We start from the raw sequence: 25,211 nt of genomic DNA on the forward strand, positions 1-25,211 counted from the left end.
ATAATAAATATGTTAACCCCTATACCGCCGCTCCCGGAGCCCACCGCAAGCTACATTATACATATTAACCCCTAATCTGCCCCCCCCTACACCGTCACCACCTATAATACATTTATTAACCCCTATCCTGCCCCCCCTACACCGCCGCCACTGTAATAAAATGATTAACCCCTAAACCTAAGTCTAACACTAACCCTAACACCCCCCTAACTTAAATATTAATTAAATAAATCTAAATAAATGTAACTCTTATTAGCTAAATGAATCCTATTTAAAACTAAATACTTACCTTTAAAATAAACCCTAATATAGCTACAATATAAATAATAATTATATTGTAGCTATCTTAGGATTTATTTTTATTTTACAGGCAAATTACAATTTATTTTAACTAGGTACAATAGCTATTAAATAGTTATTAACTATTTAATAGCTTACCTAGCTAAAATAAAGAAAAATTTACCTGTAAAATAAATCCTAACCTAAGTTACAATTACACCTAACACTACACTATCATTTAATAAATGAATCCTATTTAAAACTAAATACTTACCTGTAAAATAAACCCTAAGATAGCTACAATGTAATTAATAATTACATTGTAGCTATTTTAGGATTTATATTTATTTTACAGGTAACTTTGTATTTATTTTAGCTAGTTACAATAGTTATTAAATAGTTATTAACTATTTAATAACTACCTAGCTAAAAGAAATACAAAATTACCTGTAAAATAAATCCTAACCTAAGTTACAATTCAACCTAACACTACACTATCATTAAATTAATTAATTAAATTAATTACCTACAAATAAATACAATTAAATTCAATTAAATAAACTAACTAAAGTACAAAAAATAAAAAAAAGCTAAGTTACAAAAAATAAAAAAATAAGTTACAAACATTTAACAAATATTACAACAATTTTAAGCTACTTACACCTAATCTAAGCCCCCTAACCCCAGGGGGGTTTGGGTTAGATTAGGGGTATGTGGGTGGTGGGTTTTAATGTGTGGGGGGGGTTGTATTTTTCTTTTACAGGCAAAAGAGCTGAATTCTTTGGGGCATGCCCCCACAAAAGGCCCTTTTAAGGGCTGGTAAGGTAAAGGAGCTTTGAACTTTTTTAATGTAGAATAGGGTAGGGCATTTTTTTATTTTGGGGGGCTTTGTTATTTTATTAGGGGGCTTAGATTAGGTGTAAGTAGCTTAAAATTGTTGTAATATTTGTTAAATGTTTGTAACTTATTTTTTTATTTTTTGTAACTTAGCTTTTTTTATTTTTTGTACTTTAGTTAGTTTATTTAATTGAATTTAATTGTAGTTATTTGTAGGTAATTAATTTAATTAATTAATTTAATGATAGTGTAGTGTTAGGTTGAATTGTAACTTAGGTTAGGATTTATTTTACAGGTAATTTTGTATTTCTTTTAGCTAGGTAGTTATTAAATAGTTAATAACTATTTAATAACTATTCTAACTAGCTAAAATAAATACAAAGTTACCTGTAAAATAAATAGAAATTCTAAAATAGCTACAATGTAATTATTAATTACATTGTAGCTATCTTAGGGTTTATTTTACAGGTAAGCATTTAGTTTTAAATAGGATTCATTTATTAAATGATAGTGTAGTGTTAGGTGTAATTGTAACTTAGGTTAGGATTTATTTTACAGGTAAATTTCTCTTTATTTTAGCTAGGTAAGCTATTAAATAGTTAATAACTATTTAATAGCTATTGTACCTAGTTAAAATAAATTGAAATTTGCCTGTAAAATAAAAATAAATCCTAAGATAGCTACAATATAATTATTATTTATATTGTAGCTATATTAGGGTTTATTTTAAAGGTAAGTATTTAGTTTTAAATGGGATTCAATTAGCTAATAAGAGTTACATTTATTTAGATTTATTTAATTAATATTTAAGTTAGGGGGGTGTTAGGGTTAGTGTTAGACTTAGGTTTAGGGGTTAATCATTTTATTACAGTGGCGGCGGTGTAGGGGGGGCAGGATAGGGGTTAATACATTTATTATAGGTGGCGACGGTGTAGAGGGGGCAGATTAGGGGTTAATATGTATAATGTAGCTTGCGGTGGGCTCTGGGAGCGGTGGTATAGGGGTTAACATATTTATTATAGTGGCGGTGGACTCCGGGAGCGGCGGTTTAGGGGGTAATACATTTATTTAGTTGCGGCGGTGTAGGGGGGGGCAGATTAGGGGTTAATATGTATAATGTAGCTTGCGGTGGGCTCCGGGAGCGGCAGTATAGGGGTTAACATATTTATTATAGTGGCGGTGGGCTCCGGGAGCGGCGGTTTAGGGGTAATACATTTATTTAGTTGCGGCGGTGTAGGGGGGGCAGATTAGGGGTGTTTAGACTCGGGGTACATGTTAGGGTGTTAGGTGTAGACATTTCCCATAAGAATCAATGGGATGTCTGGCAACAGCGAACCTGAACTTTCGCTATGGTCAGACTCCCATTGATTCCTATGGGATCCGCTGCCTCCAGGGCGGCGGATTGAAAACCAGGTACGCTGGGCCGGAAAAGTGCTGAGCGTACCTGCTAGTTTTCATTTTAAGTATAGTTTGCTCGTTTACTCTAGGGCGATTCTGGAAGCGATCATAAGCTATGTATTTACGTGATGTGCGCAGCTCACTCGACTGCTGCTGATAGATTCTACTTGCCTTATTCTACTGCAGATGGTGACGTTTCCTGTGACGCTGCGGTAACTCGCGCATGCGCATTAGTTCAGAAAACCCGCCATCTTACAACTGCAGTTGTCAGCACGGATTGGTAATCCGTAACGGCTGACATACAAGTAGGTTGGGAAACAATTAATATTTCTAAGTAAATTATTGGCCAAAGGGTACATATTTAATAAATGAAGTACATTAGAAAATAAGAGTTTTAAAACTATACTACGATTTTATTTGCATATAATTTCTGACTACAGTGTCCCTTTAACAAAAAGCATCTTTAAATTTAATGTATTGTTGCCAGCAATTAGACAGCTCTAGCTGCCTGGGAAGTTAAGATATCACAAATCTGAAGTGTGCAACAAATAAGCGAATATCACACTTAAAAAAAAAAAAAAAAAAAATTAAACAAAGTGACAAGTTCATTTACTGTATGTCTTACGCACTCCAAATTTGTGCTAGCAATACATGCAGCCCCTCATTTGATGCACCAAGGGGTGTACTTTCCAAAACTGTGTACCTTGTATACTGTATCTTAAATTCCCAGGTGGCTACAGCTGTCTTATTGTAGATATCACCACTAAATGTTTAAAGACAATTTTTAAATAACATTTTCAAGGTTGCCATATTTGCAGTTAAACAGCTCTAGCCACCTGGAAAGTTACATTAGGGTACATAAAGTACCAATTTGTAGAAAGTACACCCCCTGATGCATCAAATGAGGGGCTATATTTACTTCTAGCACAAAAGTAAAGTGCTCAAATATTCATGGAACATGGTGCACTACTTTGCTTAGAAAATATTTTTTTCTAATCAAAGTGACATGTTCATTTATGTCTTATGCACTCCTAATTTGTGCTAGCAATACATGCATGATGCAGCCCCTCATTTGGTGCGTCAAGGGGTGTACTATCCATAACTGTGTACCTTGTATACTGTAACTTAAATTCCCTATAGCTGTTAAACTGCATGGCTACTTTTAAACACTTTAAATGTATAGGGGTTATATCTGCAATTAAACAGTTTTATCTACCTCATTAATTGACTAACCTAATTCTAAATTATTTTATTTTATGTTTAAAATACAACTCTTTTGCATTACCCACACAAGCATTACAGGCACTCGCACTGGTTGAATTAGCTCATGAATACCCATGTGAGCAGTATAGCCACGTCAAGGCTTCAACTCTTGCTACTGACCATTCACACACCTTTCATGTCTGATTCATTTACAGATGCACACAACATACTTCCCATACATCAAGACTTTCATCCCTACTACTGACCATACACACACCTTCCGTATCTTCATTCACTCACAGAAACAAACCCCTACCACTGGCCAGTCACACACCTTTCATATCTCCATTCATACACAAGTTTGCCCTTTTGCTAGGGGCAACTCAATCACTGGGCTGGTCAGGCGTAAGCCTCAACCAGGGCACTGGGATGGTCAGACGTAAGCCTCAACCAGGGCACTGGGATGGTCAGACGTAAGCCTCAACCAGGGCACTGGGATGGTCAGACGTAAGCCTCAACTAGGGCACTGGGTTGGTCAGGCCTAAGCCTCAACTAGGGCACTGGGTTGGTTAGGCGTAAGTCTCAACTAGGGCACTGGGTTGGTCAGGCATAAGCCTCAACTAGGGCACTGGGCTGGTCAGGGGTAAGCCTCAACCAGGGCACTGGGCTGGTCAGGCATAAGCCTCAACCAGGGCACTGGGTTGGTCAGGCATAAGCCCCAACCAGGGTAGTGGGCTGGTCAGGTGTAAGCCTCAACCAGGGCACTGGGCTGGTCAGGCGTAAGCCTCAACCAGGGCACTGGGCTGGTCAGGCGTAAGCCTCAACCAGGGCACTGGGCTGGTCAGGCGTAAGCCTCAACCAGGGCACTGGGCTGTTCAGGCGTAAGCCTCAACCAGGGCACTGGGCTGGTCAGGCGTAAGCCTCAACCAGGGCACTGGGCTGGTCAGGCGTAAGCCTCAACCAGGGCACTGGGCTGGTCAGGCGTAAGCCTCAACCAGGGCACTGGGCTGGTCAAGCGTAAGCCTCAACCAGGGCACTGGGCTGGTCAGGCGTAAGCCTCAACCAGGGCACTGGGCTAGTCAGGCGTAAGCCTCATCCAGGGCACTGGGCTGGTCAGGCGTAAGCCTCAACCAGGGCACTGGGTTGGTCAAGCGTAAGCCTCAACCAGGGCACTGAGCTGGTTAGGCGTAAGCCTCAACCAGGCCATGTATCTGCATTTGAGAATCTTGAGCCTCCTTGGGTTGTGAGGGTATGCAGCTGGTATGTTTCCATAGTATGATAAATACGGAAGCATTCTGGCATGCCTAGCCCTGGTTTAGAAGTGCAGTATGGACAGTAGTAACGTCCATGCTGACTGCACACTCTACACCTTCTACTAGGGAAAGTTTTTTTTCTCAGTAGCCGGTATATACAAAGCAAAGCAAAGTGACGGCCATGTAACCTTTCATTCTCCTCACTTGGCCCAGCTACTGGAATATCTTCTGATGATGAGAGAAGGCTTTTAATAACAGATTCCTGAAATTTCAGGAAACACAGCCCTCTTCCTTGGATAGCCTGATACAGGACAAACGCATTAAGCATTGACAATTGTATCAAGTGGACTGCCAGTTTCTCGTACCATGTATATGCTTTGCTAGAAGCAGCGTATGGTTCAAGCATCTGGTCAGTCTTATCTACCCCTCCCATATGCCGATTGTATTCCAGGACACATATGGGTTTTATAGTTGGCGTGTTCTGCCCCCTGACATAGACAGGTGATTTGCTCTCATTATGTATAGTTGTGAGAAGATGCACATCCTTTTTGTCTTTGAATTTCACAGCTAGCAGCTCATCAGAGTGCAAAGCTGTGCTCTCTCCTCTCTTTTTCTTTCTGAACATGTGAGTCAGAAAGTCTTTGGCAATTGGCATGGATTGTGCCACATGCAACAGTGCCCTTGCTATATAGCAATTTAAATAATGGCACAGCAGTGTAAAAGTTATCCACATATACATGGTATATTATTAAATATTGGGTGGAGTAAGTCCCACATTATTTTTTCACTGGCAGCAAGGGAGGAGGGACAGTCAGGGGGTGCTAGAGGGACAGTCAGGGGGTGCCAGTGTATACCCTTAAACGAATGGGGTATCCACTAGAGCTCTCGCACAGCTTATACAGCTTGATCCCATAGCGAGCTCTCTTAGAAGGAATGAATTGTTTAAAAACAATACGTCCCTTATATAAGATCAAGGATTCATCAACCAATATGTTCTGGCCTGGAGTATAGTACTCTTAAAATCTTGCCAAATGGTCAAGAACAGGTCTTATTTTAAACAATCGGTCATGTTCTGGGTTGTCCCGTGGCAGAGCATTTGCATTATTATTATAATGCAAAAACTTGAGCAGTAACATATACCTGTCCCTGCTCATCGTAGCAGGGAAGATATGGTCATCTGAGTAGATTGCTTTTACCAATATGAGGCTATGCTTGGCTTTTGCACAATCCCCATTAGCAGAGTGAGGCCCCAGAATTTCATCATCTCTTGCTATTGGTCGCAGTTCACTGATGTGCTCTGGCATGGCGGCTCAATTCTGCACCAGTATTTTTAAAAAATTGCTCAGCATTCAGATTTGTCTGCTGAACAATAAATTCTAAGAACTCCTCATCCATAAAAAACTGAAAGTAGTTGATGGGTTCAAAATTTGCAGTGCCCACCAAGAGGCCAGAATTGCCAGTAAATGGAGGCAACACTGGTTCGGCTGAACCATATTAGGGAAGGTCCAGTTGTAAGAGACACTAAACACCTGTTGAAGTTATTAAATGGTTATGTTTGGGAGAAAGGTACTTCATTTGTAACTATAGACGTTGTATCCCTTTACTCATGTATTCCACATGAGTTGGGGATCGCTGCGGTTAAAAATATGTTACTAAAATACTCAAAGTATGCTGATGAACTTGTCAATTTCATCTTAGAGGCCATAACCTTTCTGCTTAACCATAACTATTTTTTATTTAATGGAGAATTTTTTGTTCAAATGAGGGGGACCGCGATGGGGGCAAAATTTGCCCCATCGTATGCCAACCTCTATCTAGCAGATTTTAAAGAGAGGGCAATATTTGGCAATGCAAATACATATAGGCATAACATCAAATTCTACACACGTTATATTAATGATATGCTACACTTTTGGAAAGGTGATGACAACAGCTTTACATGACTTTGTAGGACAACTAAATGATAACAGAGGAAATTTAAAATTTATGTTCAGTTCCTCTGAAGTTTATACACCATATTTAGATGTCAAACTGAGTCATGACAAGGGTTTAGTTGTATTTATTATTGTTTATGTATTTATTGTATACCATATGAGTTTGACCTTCTATCATATATTACACTAGGTGTTTCAATGTACTAGGTGTAATACATATACTAGTAAAACTCTACTTTCAATTATCATTTTTATTTTCCCTAAGAACACCAAGTGTCCCTTAAACATCCCCCAGAGCCACACATATATATGATCTTTTTATATATTTTATCAATTTGCATCAATTTATTTATATCAAATAAAACAACTTTGTTCTAGAAACGTTCTGAGTCCTAGTGATATTTTTTTTTTTTTTTCAAAAAGTCCTTATATATTTTTAATCAAAAAGTCCTTTTTTTGTCTAAGGGGTATATATCTGAAATAAATAAATACAACACTACATATATATACATTCAATTATCTTTTATTTTTATAGGTTTAAGCATTAATTTGCGCCTCATACTCCGAACCTCTTTTTTCCACACAAACATACCAGATATTACTTGGGGATAATATCATAGGAGTTAAGGTTTACCAAAAACTAGGCAGCGCAGAAAGGTTTTTAAAACACCCTTTCCTTATCTATTACTACTCCCAAATCCCTTTCCTACTCTGTTTGGCTAAGTCTAGTCTCATTTAAATAATACATTGGGGGGAAGTTATCAAGCCGTCTACTTTTCTGCCTTCGCCGGCCCAATACGCCCGCCTAAGCTCGCCTACCTTCGCCGCCGCGGACCTTGAATACGTTCGCCTAAGTTATCAAATAAAGCTGTCAAAAAGCCGCGGGGCGATGAGCAGCAGACTGTGAGAGTTATCACTCATCCGATCTCGCTGCTCTTCGGCTTCTTCCCAGCTTTATTGCTAGCCTGTCACTAAGCACTCACACTAACTACACTGTTCTATCCCTATACCGGCGCCCCCGGAGCCTCCCGCAACTCAATAAAGTTACTAACCCCTAAACCGCCGCTCCTAGACCCTGCCGCAACTCTGATAAATGTATTAACCCCTAAACCGCCGCTCCCGGACACCGCTGCCACCTACATTATACCTAGTAACCCCTATCCTGCCCCCCCTACACCGTCGCCCTCTATAATAAAGTTATTAACCCCTATCCTGCTGATCCCGCACCTCGCCGCAACTAAATAAATAGTTTAACCCCTAAACCGCCGCTCCCTGAACCCGCCGCAACCTATATTAAACCTATTAACCCCTATCCTGCCCCCCCTACACCGTCGTCACCTATAATAAATTTATTAACCCCTATCCTGCCCCCCAATACACCGCCGCCACTGTAATAAAATTATTAACCCCTAAACCTAAGTCTAACCCTAACCCTAACGCCCCCCTAACTTAAATATTAATTAAATAAATCTAAATAATATTTCTATTATTAACTAAATTAATCCTATTTAAAACTAAATACTTACCTTTAAAATAAACCCTAATATAGCTACAATATAAATAATAATTATATTCTAGCTATCTTAGGATTTATTTTTATTTTACAGGCAACTTTCAATTTATTTTAACTAGGTACAATAGCTATTAAATAGTTATTAACTATTTAATAGCTTACCTAGCTAAAATAAACTGAAATTTACCTGTAAAATAAATCCTAACCTAAGTTATAATTACACCTAACACTACACTATACTTTAATAAATTATTACTATTTAAAACTAAATACTTACCTGTAAAATAAACCCTAATATAGCTACAATATAAATAATAATTATATTGTAGCTATTTTAGGATTTATATTTATTTTACAGGTAACTTTGTATTTATTTTAGCTAGTTAGAATAGTTATTAAATAGTTATTAACTATTTAATAACTACCTAGCTAAAAGAAATACAAAATTACCTGTAAAATAAATCCTAACCTAAGTTACAATTAAACCTAATACTACACTATCATTAAATTAATTAAATAAACTACCTACAAATAACTACAATTAAATACAATTACATAAACTAACTAAAGTACAAAAAATAAAAAAAGCTAAGTTACAAAAAATAAAAAAATAAGTTACAAACATTTTAAAAATATTACAACAATTTTAAGCTACTTACACCTAATCTAAGCCCCCTAATAAAATAACAACCCCCCCCCCAAAATAAAAAAATGCCCTACCCTATTCTAAATTAAATAAAGTTCAAAGCTCTTTTACCTTACCAGCCCTTAAAAGGGCCATTTGTGGGGGCATGCCCCAAAAAGTTCAGCTCTTTTGCCTGTAAAAGAAAAATACAACCCCCCCCAACATTAAAACCCACCACCCACATACCCCTAATCTAACCCAAACCCCCCTTACAAAAACCTAACACTAATCCCCTGAAGATCATCCTACCTTGAGTCGTCTTCACTCAGGAAAAATCTGATTGGCTGATGGAATCTGCCAATCAGATTGAGATCGCATTCTATTGGCTGTTCCGATCAGCCAATAGAATGCGAGCTCAATCTGATTGGCTGATTCCATCAGCCAATCAGATTTTTCCTACCTTAATTCCGATTGGCTGATAGAATCCTATCAGCCAATCGGAATTGAGGGGACGCCATCTTGGATGACGTCCCTTAAAGGAGCCTTCATTCGTCGTAGTCCGTCGGTGAAGAAGGAGGTTTCGCGTCGGCGGGAGGAAGATTCAAGACCCGGCTTGCAAGATGACATCGCCCGGATAGAAGACCTCTTCAGCGCCTCTTGGAAGATGACATCGCCCGGATCGAAGACTTCTTCAGCGCCGCCTGGATGATGACTTCATCGGATGGAAGATTTCTTCAGCGCCACTTGGAGGATTAACTTCTTCCGCTCCGGATGTCCACTTCGGTTCCATCGCTGCTCGGCTGAGAGAAGACGACTCAAAGTAGGATGATCTTCAGGGGATTAGTGTTAGGTTTTTGTAAGGGGGGTTTGGGTTAGATTAGGGGTATGTGGGTGGTGGGTTTTAATGTTGGGGGGGTTGTATTTTTCTTTTACAGGCAAAAGAGCTGAACTTTTTGGGGCATGCCCCCACAAATGGCCCTTTTAAGGGCTGGTAAGGTAAAAGAGCTTTGAACTTTATTTAATTTAGAATAGGGTAGGGCATTTTTTTATTTTGGGGGGGTTTGTTATTTTATTAGGGGGCTTAGATTAGGTGTAAGTAGCTTAAAATTGTTGTAATATTTTTAAAATGTTTGTAACTTATTTTTTTATTTTTTGTAACTTAGCTTTTTTTATTTTTTGTACTTTAGTTAGTTTATGTAATAGTATTTAATTGTAGTTATTTGTAGGTAGTTTATTTAATTAATTTAATGATAGTGTAGTATTAGGTTTAATTGTAACTTAGGTTAGGATTTATTTTACAGGTAATTTTGTATTTCTTTTAGCTAGGTAGTTATTAAATAGTTAATAACTTTTAATAACTATTCTAACTAGCTAAAATAAATACAAAGTTACCTGTAAAAGTATAGTGTAGTGTTAGGTGTAATTGTAACTTAGGTTAGGATTTATTTTACAGGTAAATTTCAGTTTATTTTAGCTAGGTAACTATTAAATAGTTAATAACTATTTAATAGCTATTGTACCTAGTTAAAATAAATTGAAAGTTGCCTGTAAAATAAAAATAAATCCTAAGATAGCTACAATATAATTATTATTTATATTGTAGCTATATTAGGGTTTATTTTAAAGGTAAGTATTTAGTTTTAAATAGGATTAATTTAGTTAATAATAAAAATATTATTTAGATTTATTTAATTAATATTTAAGTTAGGGGGGCGTTAGGGTTAGTGTTAGACTTAGGTTTAGGGGTTAATAATTTTATTACAGTGGCGGCGGCGTAGTGGGGGGCAGGATAGGGGTTAATAAATTTATTATAGGTGGCGACGGTGTAGGGGGGCAGATTAGGGGTTAATAAATGTATTATAGGTGGCGACGGTGTAGGGGGGGCAGATTAGGGGTTAATAAATTTATTATAGGTGGCGACGGTGTAGGGGGGGCAGATTAAGGGTTAATAAATTTATTATAGGTGGCGACGGTGTAGGGGGGCAGATTAGGGGTTAATACATTTATTATAGGTGGCGACGGTGTAAGGGGGGGCAGATTAGGGGTTAATAAATTTATTATAGGTGGCGACGGTGTAGGGGGGGCAGATTAGGGGTTAATACATTTATTATAGGTGGCGACGGTGTAGGGGGGGCAGGATAGGGGTTAATACATTTAATATAGGTTGCGGCGGGTTCAGGGAGCGGCGGTTTAGGGGTTAATACATTTATTATAGTTGCGGTGGGCTCCGGGAGCGGCGGTTTAGGGGTTAATATGTATAGAGTAGCTTGCGGTGGGCTCCGGGAGCGGCGGTTTAGGGGGTAATAACTTTATTTAGTTGCGGCGGTGTAGGGGGGGCAGATTAGTGGTGTTTAGACTCGGGGTACATGTTAGGGTGTTAGGTGCAGACAGCTCCCATAGAAATCAATGGGATGTCTGGCAGCAGCGAACTTGTACTTTCGCTATGGTCAGACTCCCATTGATTCCTATGGGATCCGCCGCCTCCAGGGGTGGCGGTTTGAAAACCAGGTACGCTGGGCCGTAAAAGTGCTGAGCGTACCTGCTAGTCATTTGATAACTAGCAAAAGTAGTGAGATTGTGCCGCACTTGTGTGCGGAACATCTGGAGTGATGTAAGAATCGATCTGTGTCGGACTGAGTCCGGCGGATCGAAGTTTACGTCACAAAATTCTACTTTTGCCGGTCTCGAGCCTTTGATAACTAAGGCGAATCAGCCTCGCCACAAATACGCTGCGGAATTCCAGCGTATTTGAGGTTGACGGCTTGATAACTAGGCCCCAATGTCTGCTTAATTTTACTTCCAAAATGTAGAACCTTGCATTTTCCAGTATTAAATTTCATTTTCCATTTACCTGCCCATTCTTCTAATTTGTGTAGATACCCTTGTAAAGCAAGTTCATCCTGCCCTGACCTAATGATCTTACACAACTTTGTAATATCTGCAAAAATAGAGAGGTTGCTATTTAATCCTTGCTCCGAGTCATTAATAAAAATATTTAAAAGAACAGGGCTCAGTACTGATCCCTGGGGATTACACTGATTACCTTTGTCCAATTTGAATATGATCCGTTTAGTACTACTTACTGCTCCCTATCTTTTATCCAGTTATTTATTCATGAGCTAACACTTTCAGTTATTAATTTTGTACATTAATCTCTCATGTGGCACATCAGCTTTATGCCAGTCTTGGGGTACTATGCCTGAGGATGAGTCTTGAAAAATGAAGAGTAAAGGTTTGTCTATAACAGTGCTTAGTTCCCATAAATCCCTTAGGTGTATATATATATATATATATATATATATATATTCACTCATATATACACACAGCAAAGCAGAGCAATAATGACAAGGTGGAAATCAAAGCGATCAGAATGCAACTAGCACAATCATATGCATAAAGTCACAGTAGGGGGGTTTAATACTCCACCAAGACACTTAGGGAAACGGTGATAAGTCCTGTTCATGTATAACTCTTGGTTTCCTGGTGTGCAAGTCTCTTTAAAAGTAGGTACTGCCCCTGTTCTGAAGAGTTGCTGGTAGCACTTTCCACTAAAACTCAAATCTACAAAATAAAATACGAACAGGGCACAACCCTGTCTAGTTTGTAGATCCACTTTGTTTCCCTCTTCCTTAGTTCTTTTAACCTCTGGTGAGGATTATTTCCCCGGGGAACCCAATCTACAATGCAAATTTTCAAATAAGTAGGGTCCTGTTTATATTCAGATATAAATTGATCAAAAGCACTATGAGTTGTAAGGCCATTCTTAATAGTCTCAAGGTGATCATAAAAACGCATCTTGATTTTTCTTATAGTCCTACCAAAGATCAATACATAGACTACAAAAGTGGTGTTGTATGCACCCCTACTGTGGAAACATTTTGTTTTATTCCAATTAGAGATAGTGTCCCCTTTCAGGATATGATTACACAATCAACAATTGGACCAACTACTTCTGTGGGTTCCCGTTTCAGGGATAGCCATTTCCCCAATGTTCCATCCCTCTTTTCTCTAGATTCTAATGGCCTACGTTTCGTAAGGGCAAGGATATTTTTTAAGTTTCTATTTCTTTCATGTAATTGGCAAGAGTCCATGAGCTAGTGACGTATGGGATATACATTCCTACCAGGAGGGGCAAAGTTTCCCAAACCTCAAAATGCCTATAAATACACCCCCCACCACACCCACAATTCAGTTTTACAAACTTTGCCTCCTATGGAGGTGGTGAAGTAAGTTTGTTCTAGATTTCTACGTTGATATGCGCTTCGCAGCATGCTGAAGCCTGGTTTTCCTCTCAGAGTGCAGTGAATGACAGAGGGATGTGAAGGGAGTATTGCCTATTGAATGCTATGGTCATCCTATCGGGGATCTATTTCATAGGTTCTCTGTTATCGGTCGTAGAGATTCTTCTCCTACCTCCCTTTTTAGATCAACGATATACTCTTATATACCATTACCTCTGCTGATTCTCGTTTCAGTACTGGTTTGGCTATCTACTATATGTAGATGAGTGTCTTTTGGTAAGTAAGTCTTATTTTATTTATGACACTCTCAGCTATGGTTTGGCACTTTATATGTAAAGCTCTAAATATATGTTTTATACTTATATTTTCCATGATTCAGGTTAATCAGTATATTTCCTTCTTACAGACTGTCAGCTTAATTTTTGGGAAATGCATTTAAATAAAAAAAATTCTTACCTGAAAATTTTTTCATTTTACTTTTTTTCTAAATTGCGGGCTGTTAGGCTCGCGGGTGCAAAAAATGCTAGAATTTATTGCGTCATTTTTGTTGCAAGACTTTTTTGGCGCGAAAATTACGTTTGTTTGACGTCGATGACGTTATTTCCAGCGTCGTAGTTGACGCCGAGAGTTTTCACGTAGTTGCGTCATCTATGACTCTCGTGTCTGTTACAGACGTTCTTGGCGCCAAAAAAAAAATTTTGTCAGTTGTGGGCGTCATACTTGGAGCCAGATTCTGACATTATATAAGTCTTTATTTCATTCTGCTTCTGGTTTTCAGAGGCTTATTTTGTTTGCATTTTTTTCTCATTCCTGAAACTGTCATTTAAGGAAATTGATATTTTGCTTTATATGTTGTTTTTTTCTCTTACATTTGCAAGATATCTCAAAACTGTTCCTGTATCAGAAAATACTGTTAGATTCCTGATGACTGATATCAGTCCTACCAAAGTAAGGTTCATTTATTTTAGCTATGGTTTGTAATAAGTTATCATGATAAACTTTTTACATGCAGAGTCCATTAGTAGTAATGCATTATCTATTGCTATTCCTTTTACATCTGATGTATAAGATATACCTAGGAATTTATAAGAATATTTTTCTGATTCTATCCTAAAGGCTTTGTCTGCCATCCCGCCTTCTAATAAAATGTATAGGTCTTTTTTAAACTTCTCATTTAGTTGATGAATTTTCAAATGACCGACAACATACTGAATTATCCTTCTCTGATGATGTTTTATCTCATTCAGACTATCCTTCATCAGATATTGACACTAACAAATCTAATTTTTTACTTTTAAATAGAGTACATTTGTTCTTTGTTGAAAAGGTGTTGATTATATTGGATATTGAGAAGACTAGTTCTTTTGATTTTAAAACTAGCTAACATTTTCTGCTTATTAACCTCCTGTGGTTTCTTCAGAGGTTTTTTCCAGTTCCTGATACTAGGGAATGGAATAGGCCTGGGACTTCTTTTATTCCTTCTTTAAGGTTTTTAAATTGTATCCTTTGCCAGCAGTTAGTTTAGAGTTTAGGGAAAGATCCCCAAAGTTAATGGGGCTATCTCTACTCTTGCTAGGCATACTACCATTCCTATATAAAATAGTATTTATTTTTTTTAAATTCCTTCAGATGGGAAACTTGTATCTTATCTAAGGAAAATTATTTTATTTTCAGGTCCTTTTCTTAGGCCTGCAATTTATTTGGCTGATGTTGCAACTGCTTCAACTTTCTGGTTGGATACTTTAGTGCAACAAGTATCGGATTATGATTTGTTTAGCATTGTTAAGTTGATCAACATGCTAATAATTTCATTTGTGTCTTAATTTTTTGATATTTTCACAATTGAGGTTAAATCTATGTCTTTAGCTATTTTAGCTAGAAGAACTTTGTGACTTAAATCTTGGAATGCTATTTTGATTTCTAAGATCCATATTTCTTTTTTTCCAAGGTAATCAATTATTTGGTCCACAATTGGATTCGATTCTTTCAACTGTTACTCTGGGGAAGGGAGTTTTTTTGCTTCAAGATTAAGTTCTAAGAGTAAATCTTAAGCTTATATTAGTTTTTGTTCTTAATAAGGAACGGAATCCTAATTCTTCCTCAAGTATCATGTTTATAATTAGAAGCTTTCTTCAACATGGAATGAATTCAAGCCATTTAAAAGGACAAAGCCAGCTCCCAAATTTGCATGTAGGTGCGGCTCTTATTCCAGCTTAGCTGGTAAGGGGCAGGTTAAGTCTTTTTTAAATTTGTTTGGTTCAATTCGGTCCAAACTTCTTAGATTGGGGTACAGAATAGGATTCAGAGTAAAACCGCCTTTGAGAAGTCTTTTTCTCTCTAGCATATTCCAGCTATTCCAGTAAGGCTCACACTTTCCTGAAGTGTGTTTCAGACCTATATGTATTGGGTTCTAGTTTTTTTGTATTGGGTACTTGTGAAGTGCGGCTGGTCGCCCGTTGGGGTCTCAAGGCGCTGCTCAGACCTGTTGTTTTCTGGGGTATTCATACCAGTTCCATTTCAGGAACCGGGTTTGGGGTTTTGTTCAAAACTATTCATTGTCCCAAAGATAGAAAATCTTTTTGAATTGTCATGTAAGAGTACCATCTTTTAGAATGGTGTTTATATGGTCTATTCTGCTTTTTGGTCAGCAAGGGCATTATTTGTTTACAATAGATACAATAGATGCATATCTTCATATTCTGTTTTCATTCAGATTATTTTCATTTTCTGAGATTCTCTTTTTTAGACAAGCATTACCAATTTGTTGCTTTTCCTTCTGGCCTAGCGACAGCTCTAAGAATCTTTTGAAGGTTCTCAGTGTTTCCTTATTTGGATGATCTTGTGGTACTTGCTCAGTCTTTTCATTCTGCAGAATCTCATATGATTCAACTTTTGTTGTTTCTTTAAAGACATGGTTGGAGGATCTTTTCATCAAAAGCTCCTTGATTCCTCAGACAAGGGTCACCTTTTTTAGGTTTCCAGATAGATTGTGTCAATGTCTTTGTCTCTAACAGACAAGAGATAATTATATTGGGTTCAGCTTGTCGGAACCTTTAGTCTCTATTATTTCCTTCAGTAGCTATATGCATGGAAGTGTTTAGGTCTCATGGCTGCAGCATTGGATTCGATTCCCTTTGCTCATTTTCATATGAAACCTTTCCAGTTTTTTATGCTGAATTAATGGTGCAGGGATTATTCTAGGATATCACTTTTAATATCTTTGAATCCCAATATTCAACTATCTTTGACTTGGTGGTTAGATCACCATCATATAGTTCTACGGGTCTCTTCGGTTCATCCAACCTGGACCATGATCACAACAGATGCGAGTCTTTTAGGTTGGGAAGCTGTCTGGGGATCTCTGTCAGCACAAGGGGTTTGGAAATTTCAAGAGGCGAGATTTCCATTCAATATTTTGGAACTCTGTGCGTTTTCTCAGAGTTCTTCAGTTTTGTCTTCTTTTTGAAGAGAGAGACGTTTATTGGTTTTCAGACAGACAATGTCACAACTGTGGCGTATGTCAATCATCAGGGTGGGACTCTCAGTCCTTAGGCTATGAAAGAAGTATCTCGGATACTTGCTTGGGCTAGATCCAGCTCCTGTCTAATTTCTGCGGTCCATATCCCAGGTATAGACAATTGGGAAGCGGATTATCTCTGTCAATCAAGCTTTACATCCGGGAGAATGGTCTCTTCACCCAGATGTGTTTTTTCAAATTGTTCAGATGTGGGGGCTTCCAAAAATAGATCTGATGGCATCTCATCTAAACAAGAAACTTCCCAGGTACCTATCCAGGTCCGGGGATCCTCAGGCGGAAGCAGTGTATGCTTTGACACTTCCTTGGAGTTATCAACCTGCCTATATTTTTCCGCCTCTGGTTCTTCTTTTAAGAGTGATTTTCAAAATCATCATGGAGCAATCGTTTGTGCTGCTGGTGGCTCCAGCTTGGCCGCTCAGGTTTTGGTATATGGTTCTTGTTCGGATGTCCAGTTGCCAACCTTGGTCACTTCCATTAAGGCCAGACCTTATATCTTAAGGTTCGTTTTTTCCATCAGGAACTCAAATTATTAAATTTGATGGTATGGAAATTAAACGCTTAGTGCTTAGTCATAGAGGTTTCTCTGACTCAGTGATTAATACTATGTTGCAGGCTCATAATTTTGTGTCTAGAAAGATTTATTATTGAGTTTGGAAGACTTACATCTCATGATGCTCTTCTCATAAATTCTCTTGGCATTCTTTTAGAATTCCTAGGATTTTACAGTTTCTTCAGGATGGTTTGGATAAGGGTTTGTCTGCAAGTTCCTTTAAAGGACAAATCTCTGCTCTTTCTGTGCTGTTTCACAGAAAAATTGCTAATCTTCCTGATATTCATTGTTTTGTTCAGGCTTTGGTTTGTATCAAGCCTGTCATTAAGCCAATTTCTCCTCCTTGGAGTCTTAATTTGGTTCTGAGGGCTTTACAGGCTCTTCCGTTTGTGCCTATGCATTATTTGGACTTTAAATTACTTTCATGGAAAGTATTGTTCCTTTTGGCCATCTCTTCTGCTAGAAGAGTTTCTGAATTATCTGCTCTTTCTTGTGAGTCTCCTTTTCTGATTTTTCATCAGGATAAGGCAGTTTTGCTGACTTCATTTAAATTTTTACCTAAAGTTGTGAATTCTAACAACATTAGTAGAGAAATTTTTGTCCCTTCCTTGTGTCCTAATCCTAAGAATTCTTTGGAAAGATCCTTACATTCTTTGGATGTGGTAAGAGCTTTGAAATATTATGTTGAAGCTACTAAGTTTTCAGAAAGACTTCTAGTCTATTTGTTATCTTTTCTGGTTTTAGGAAAGGTCAGAAGGCTTCTGCCATTTCTTTAGCATCTTGGTTAAAGCTTTTGATTCATCATGCTTATTTGGAGTCGGGTTAATCCCCGCCTCAGAGGATTATGGCTCATTCTACTAGGTCTGTTTCTACTTCCTGGGCTTTTAAGAATTAAGCTTCTGTTGATCAGATTTGCAAAGCAACGACTTGGTCTTCTTTGCATACTTTTACTAAATTCTACCATTTTGATGTTTTCTCTTCTTCAGAAGCAGTTTTTTGGTAGAAAAGTACTTCAAGCAGCTGTTTCAGTTTGATTCTTCTGATTATAATTTCAGTTTTTTTCATTATAAAGATTAAAACTTTTGATTTGGGTTGTGGATTAATTTTTCAGCAGAATTGGCTGTCTTTATTTTCACCCCTCCCTCTCTAGTGACTCTTTTGCGTGGAGTTCCACATCTTGGGTATTTGCTATCCCATACGTCACTAGCTCATGGACTCTTGCCAATTACATGAAAGAAAACATAATTTATGTAAGAACTTACCTGATAAATTCATTTCTTTCATATTGGCAAGAGCCCATGAGGCCCACCCTTTTTATGGTGGTTATGATTTTTTTGTAAAAAGCACAATTATTCCAATTCCTTGTTGATGCTTTCACTCCTTTCTTATTACCCCACTTCTTGGCTATTCATTAAACTGAATTGTGGGTGTGGTGGGGGGTGTATTTATAGGCATTTTGAGGTTTGGGAAACTTTGCCCCTCCTGGTAGGAATGTATATCCCATACGCCACTAGCTCATGGACTCTTGCCAATATGAAAGAAATGAATTTATCAGGTAAGTTCTTACATAAATTATGTTTTTTCTTGAAAATCACCTGGGGAGTATCCCCAAACCACCTCTTTTAAGATAGGGTCTGTTTGTAACACACCCCAATGTTTCTTTAAGACTCTTTTGATAAACCTAGCTCCTTCGCTATAGGTTGTTACCATAGTTGGCCTCAGTATTAGACATAACACCAGATCTATAGCCAGATATTTGTGTAGCTCCCTTAGGTACCAAAAGACTTTATCATGCACAATTCACTCCTATGTCTTTCTTTAACCACCCATTTATAATCATATCCTTTATCAATTAATTTTTGCTGTAATATATAAGCTTCTTCCATACAGGTTGCGACGAGCCCTCCAGAACTGCCCAAAGTGAATATTAGATTTCCATTCAGGAAAGTGACCACTCTGAGCAATCAGGAAACGATTCCTAACCGTAGGTTTCCTAAAATTCTTAGCTATAACTGACTGCTTTATCACAGAACAGCACCAAACCCAGAAATTCTTTAGCATCAACTTCAATTTTAATAGTAAAATGAAGGTTATATGTATTGTCATACATACGATTAATGAACTGTAGGTTTCCTTGTTCTTCCCCTTTCCAGATAATGATGATGTTATCCATATATCTGAAATATTTATTAGTTATCTTTAAAGGGGTTATTGTGCCAAACTTTTGATTCTTTAAAAAGGGCCATATAAATATTGGCATATGAGAGAGCCATGGTAGTACCAATGGCCGAACCCTGGATTTATTGATTGAATCTTCCTTCAAAACAAAATAATTATATTTTAAAATATATGTCAAGCTATCCATTAAACATTGAACAATGAATATCAGGTATGTTCCAGCTCTGCTTTATGTGAAATGCTTGTGTAAAGTGTTGTAACATTACAAGTCATCCATAAGTAATCATTGTCCCACTCAAAAATATTGATGACTTTCAATGTGTCTTTAATATAAGACCTTATCTTTTTAACCATGGGTTGTTAATACCAGCTGATAGAAACAAATACATTTCTTGAAATAGAATCAGTCCCTTAAATTATTGGTCTCCCTGGGGGGTTATTGTCAACTTATGTACCTTAGCAATATGATAACAAAAAAATTGTATCTTAGGGTATGGGGTATAAATAAAGTTAAACTCATCATTTAAAATATCCATGCCTCTTGCATTTCTGATCAGGACTAATAAGGTCTTATTGTACTCATTAGTGGGGTCCTTAGGTAGTCTAAAAAATGTATCTTGTGCTTCCCAATAATTCATTGGCCTCCCTCAGATAATCCTCCCAGTTCTGAATGACAATCTGCCTGTCTGATAACAATACTTCTATCTTGTTTGAGCCTTTTTAAATATTTCCTTTCTTCCACCTAGGGGTTATCCCAATAGTTAAATTTACGTTTCCCAGCAAAATGCCATCTGAATTCTTCCATTTCTAGGCGGTTGAAAACTGATAAATTATTTTCCCTACATGTGGACTGGATAAAAAGAATTAGGACGTTTAAGGTCACTATGTTGAATCACTCATCAAACTCTATATGTCCACCCGTAATAAGTATCTTCTGTTATATCCAACTCCCTGTGTGTTCTTAATGCATCTATATCCTCCTTATTTAACTCATATTCCTTTCCCAATGAGAGATCTACTTTTACCCAATTTTTTAGATAATACTGTTTTAATGTTAATTACCATATAAACATTTTGGAGGATGTTTGGGAGCAACCCTTTAATTAATTAGAGGATATCACTAGTGGTCAGGGTAATACTGGACAAATTGTATACACCTTGTTTAGCTTTTTTGCCAATCTCTACACCCTTGCTTGGATCCCACCCTCTATTCTCTCTTGGACGTTTCTTGTATTCTCGCTTTCTTCTACTGTTAGAAATCTCTGCAATTTCTGCCTTCAGTTTCTCTAATTTAAACACACTATTTAATGAAAATATTTATATGTGTGCATATATATATATATATATATATCTCAAACATGTAAGCTGTTGTTAGTGGTTTGTTTTTAAGTTAGAAGTGTTTTTTATTGTGTATTTAACAAGAGGCCTTTGAAGGGCATAGTATCATTTTATTTTTCTTTGTTAATTTTTCTTTTTCTGAACAGAGGAACAATACAAACTGTAACACACAGCTGCTCTAGGGTATATTCAGTGTGCACAATGCCACAACCTCGATATTATACCACGTAGTAATAGGATTTTCTTTAATGCTTTATGTACACCAAAAATCTTTTACAAACAAAATTATCAACTTCTGTTTTAATTTATTTTACAATACCCTCTTTTAGATGCAAAACATTACTTTATGTCCCTTTAAGCTCAGTGACAAATCCACTATGTGAGTACGGTATAAAATATACTGAAAACAGAATGTGTGTTCATGTTTTTAAAAGTAAAAACTTCATGAAATCAATAACCAACCATTCCTTATCACTCAGACATCTCCAGTAGCGATTGCCCATGTCCCACCTGTAAGATTCTAACAAATAAGAGATTTTGGATTTTAAGACACAGCTCTTGTTATTCTGTGGATAACCATTAAAACAACAATGCTAGATTCCCAAAACATAATAGTCAAGTCTTTAGCAAATTTGAGTTCAATTCTATTAGTTGGATTCCGTTTTTGTGCCATAATAATATCTGTACAATCCCTCAAGCTTAAAGTATGAATCCAAGACTTTTCTGCAGCCTTATAATAAATAAAAATATCACCCGGGGATGAAAACATTCTAAATACAGTACATTAACACATTGTTGTAATTCTATCCCTACCGCCACTTGCCTCATTTGGAGAAGCTAATTTGGAGTTACTGGACTAGACAAGGCTCGCCACTGTTATTTTGTTTAGCAAAACTTGCATTGGTTTGCAGTATTCTATCAACTCTCCCATAACCAGATAGGGACAGATATGAAGCACAGTTATGCTTGAGGAGCCTGCAGTGTGCACTCCAATTCTCATAATTTGTAAAGCAGAATTTTCAGAGTTACAAGAAAAGAGGGCAAAAATAATTATGTTTAGAAAAAAAATGCATTATATATTTCCATTATTTACCATTGTGCTTGACGTCCCTTTAACTTTTGAATCACAGTTTGGACCTTATTCTGTTTATGCTATTTTAAATACAAGCATTTTTGTACCCTCTTGAAGTGTGTAAAACACTATGGAAATTACGTACGTGACAATTCCCAACAAAAAAAACCCATAATATTGACGCATGTCAAAAACCTTTTAAGATGCTCAAACTGCTATTATTTTCAGTAGTTTTCTCTGTGTTATTTTGAAGTTGTATTATTTTTCCACCGTTCTGCTGTAGTGGTAAACATATTATTATAGAATAGGATCTTAAGACTAGTCCACTCCAACATAAAATTAAAAAGCAGTCTGAAAACAGTTAATGATGCTTGAAAATACAGATAAATATTGTTTGAAATTTTTAAAAATGTTCCAGAATTATTTTTAAAACTTCAAATATTCAGCAAGTCTTCAAAGGATGATAAAGGTCCCATAGGATTCCACGTATTGCAATTTAGCTCCGCCCACAAGGTTTTATTTTTCAGATTCTGAAGCTGTATTGATATAGGGAGATGGTGGCTTCAAGGCCAAACTGCTTTTCCTTGAAGATAAAGAGAGTCTTCTTCTAATATTGTTGTGTTATTTGGAGTTGAGATGGCTTCCAATTTAAACAGTACTGCCGCTTGTTTGTAAATCCTCATTTCAACCATTTTTAATGATCCGCTTGTGCTCAGGTAGGGATAAAAAACCTTCCAGCTATTGAACAGCTGAAACTGGATGTATACACCGCTGATTAAAAAATATATAATTCAAGGTTCTTAAAAAAAAATAATTAAACTATTCATTGTAAGAGATATCAGACACAGATTTGCTTGAGAGAAAAATTCCTTGATGTTATGTAACCATATTTAGTTGCGATTAATTATGTTCGGGTGCTGTGGAAAGAATTAAAAAAAAAATTTTATAAAGCAAACTACAACATACTGTAAAGTATACTGCAAATTCCAGGAGTATTTTAGAACCAATTTTACTTACTGCTGCTGATAAAGCTTGATCCAAGTCAGCAATTAAATCTTCAATGTCCTCTAGGCCTACAGATAATCGGATGAGGGTGTCACTGATATTTAGCACTGCTCTGTCTTTCTCTGGTACTGATGCATGAGTCATGATTGCTCTAGATAGAAGGGGATTTCAAAATATCAGTGATATGTATAAGGATAGGTAACATTCTTCAAATATGAACAATTCTAACAACCCTGAACGGACCATGGTTGGGCTGTATAAGTCAGCTGTAACAGATGACTTTACAATTAACTTTCTGTTTGGAGAATCTCTAACTATCCCCCCCCCCCCCCCCATGCTGGCTAATTCACTAAAATGTTGTTATTAAGCTGGAGCACTGCCCATAGACTCCAATGTAATTTTTTTATTTGATTCCTCTTGGTTCTTTTTCACATGTCAGTGGGGAGGGTTGTTCTGTATACAATACCTATTTACATTATAGCAGCTGATTCCTGTTCAGGCTGATATTTAGGGCTAGAGAGTGGAGCGCTATTTTGAGATTCGCTCCCGTGTTAACTTCCCTAGATGGAGGCTTTTTGCACTCGTCGGGTTGTGCTCGTATAATGAGTTAAATGTAAAAAAAGTTAGTGCACAATAAAAAACCGACCCATGCAAAAAGTGGAACGTTGAATGTCACAACCGCATTAACTTATTCTCCCACAGACTGCAACGGTGCGGGCAAACAGGAAAAAAAGAAAACATATTAATATACTTTTTACCTCTGTGATCAGCATGTATCTAAGCCACTGCAGCCTGCCCTCTTATCTCAGTTCTTTAGACAGACTTGCATTTTAGCCAATCAGTGCTGACTCAAACAACTCCATGGAAGTGAGGACAATGTTATCTAAATGGCACAAATGAACTAGCACTCTCTAGATGTAAAATAAAATGTAAAAATGCACTGAGATAAGAGGCGGCCTTCAAGGGCTTAGAAATTAGCATATGAGCCTATCTAGGTTTAGCTTTCAACAAAGCAAATTTGATGATAAAAGTAAATTGGAGAGTTTAAAATTGCATGGCCTATCTGAATCATGAGTTTAATTTTGACTAGACTGCCCCTTTAAATTCATATGTAACCATATAGAAAAAGAAAAGGTTTGCAAAAAGCTGCAAATGTGTTCATGACACCCGACACCTCATGACTTTAAACCCTTATAACTTTTTAATGCAATTATTTTTTAATACTTTTTTATCAGTGTTAATATGAGTGTTACTGTACTTTTAAAAGAATTTTTGATTCGTTTTGTGCAACTTTTTTGTCTCACATAACAGTTAACCAGAGTTTTGAGGTCATGCTAACCCCACATGCATTAAATTCGATTGCGCTCAAACTTTTTTACTTTCAACTCGTAATATGCACAATATTTCCGTCACTCTCAAAAAGCCTATAAATACACCTTATCGCTTGTACGCTACACTTAGTGCGCCACTCAATCTAGCCCTTAGTAAGAAATAAATTTAAGTCCCATAACTGTAAAAATCAATGTTATCACTAAAAGTTTATAAACTTCAGAGGGAAAATGAAACCTACTCGCCAGCTTGTAAAGTTTTAATTTTTAAAAAAATATGCTGGTCATGAGGCAAAAGTCGTTTTTCCCCCTCCAAAACAGGGATTTTTTTTAGACCATATATTTAACATAATTTATACTTATCCATTCAATTACTAGTGGGAATTCAACTCCTGGCCACTAGGTGGAGGCAAAGAACACCCCAGCAAAGCTTTAAGTATCCTCCCATTACCCACAATCCCAGTCATTCAGCCAAAGAATTATGGAAAAAGAAGAAGGCACAAAGGGTATAGAGGTGCCTGAGGTTTAGAAATATGACAAAAAGCTGTCTTAAAAATAAGGGCGGGTCGTGGACTCTCCATGCCAGGAACGAAAATAATTTATCAGGTAAGTATAAATTATCTTTTCTTTCCAATGGCATAGAGAGTCCGCGAATCCATTCAATTACTAGTAGGAACCAATACCAAAGCTAGAGTCCACAGAATGGAAGGGAGGGATACACAAGAAAGGTGAACCTAAACAGAAGGCACCACCGCTTGAAGAACTTTCCTCCCATAAGAAGCCTCAGCTGAGGCAAAAACATCAAAGTTAGGAAATTTGGAAAAAGTATGCAATGATGACCAAGTGGCTGCCTTGCAAATCTGTTCCATAGAAGCATAATTTTTAAAGGCCCAAGAGGAAGCGACAGTCCTAGTGGAGT

The 25,211-nt window shown here is 37.2% G+C and overlaps 1 protein-coding gene across 1 annotated transcript in view; it reads right to left on the minus strand.

The window, feature by feature from the left end:
- Positions 1 to 20,976: 20,976 nt before the first annotated feature.
- Positions 20,977 to 25,211, minus strand: part of CTH (cystathionine gamma-lyase) — a 50,031-nt gene continuing 45,796 nt past the window's right edge. Inside the window, exons 11-12 of the mRNA XM_053693357.1 lie at positions 22,977 to 23,115; positions 20,977 to 22,876 (exon numbers count right to left, since the gene is read on the minus strand). Of these exons, the coding sequence (XP_053549332.1) occupies positions 22,850 to 22,876; positions 22,977 to 23,115 (166 nt within the window). The 3' untranslated portion in view covers positions 20,977 to 22,849. The remainder of the gene's footprint in view (positions 22,877 to 22,976; positions 23,116 to 25,211) is intronic.

This window comes from Bombina bombina, chromosome 10 (assembly GCF_027579735.1).
Source record: "Bombina bombina isolate aBomBom1 chromosome 10, aBomBom1.pri, whole genome shotgun sequence".
NCBI classification, from domain to species: Eukaryota; Metazoa; Chordata; class Amphibia; order Anura; family Bombinatoridae; genus Bombina; species Bombina bombina.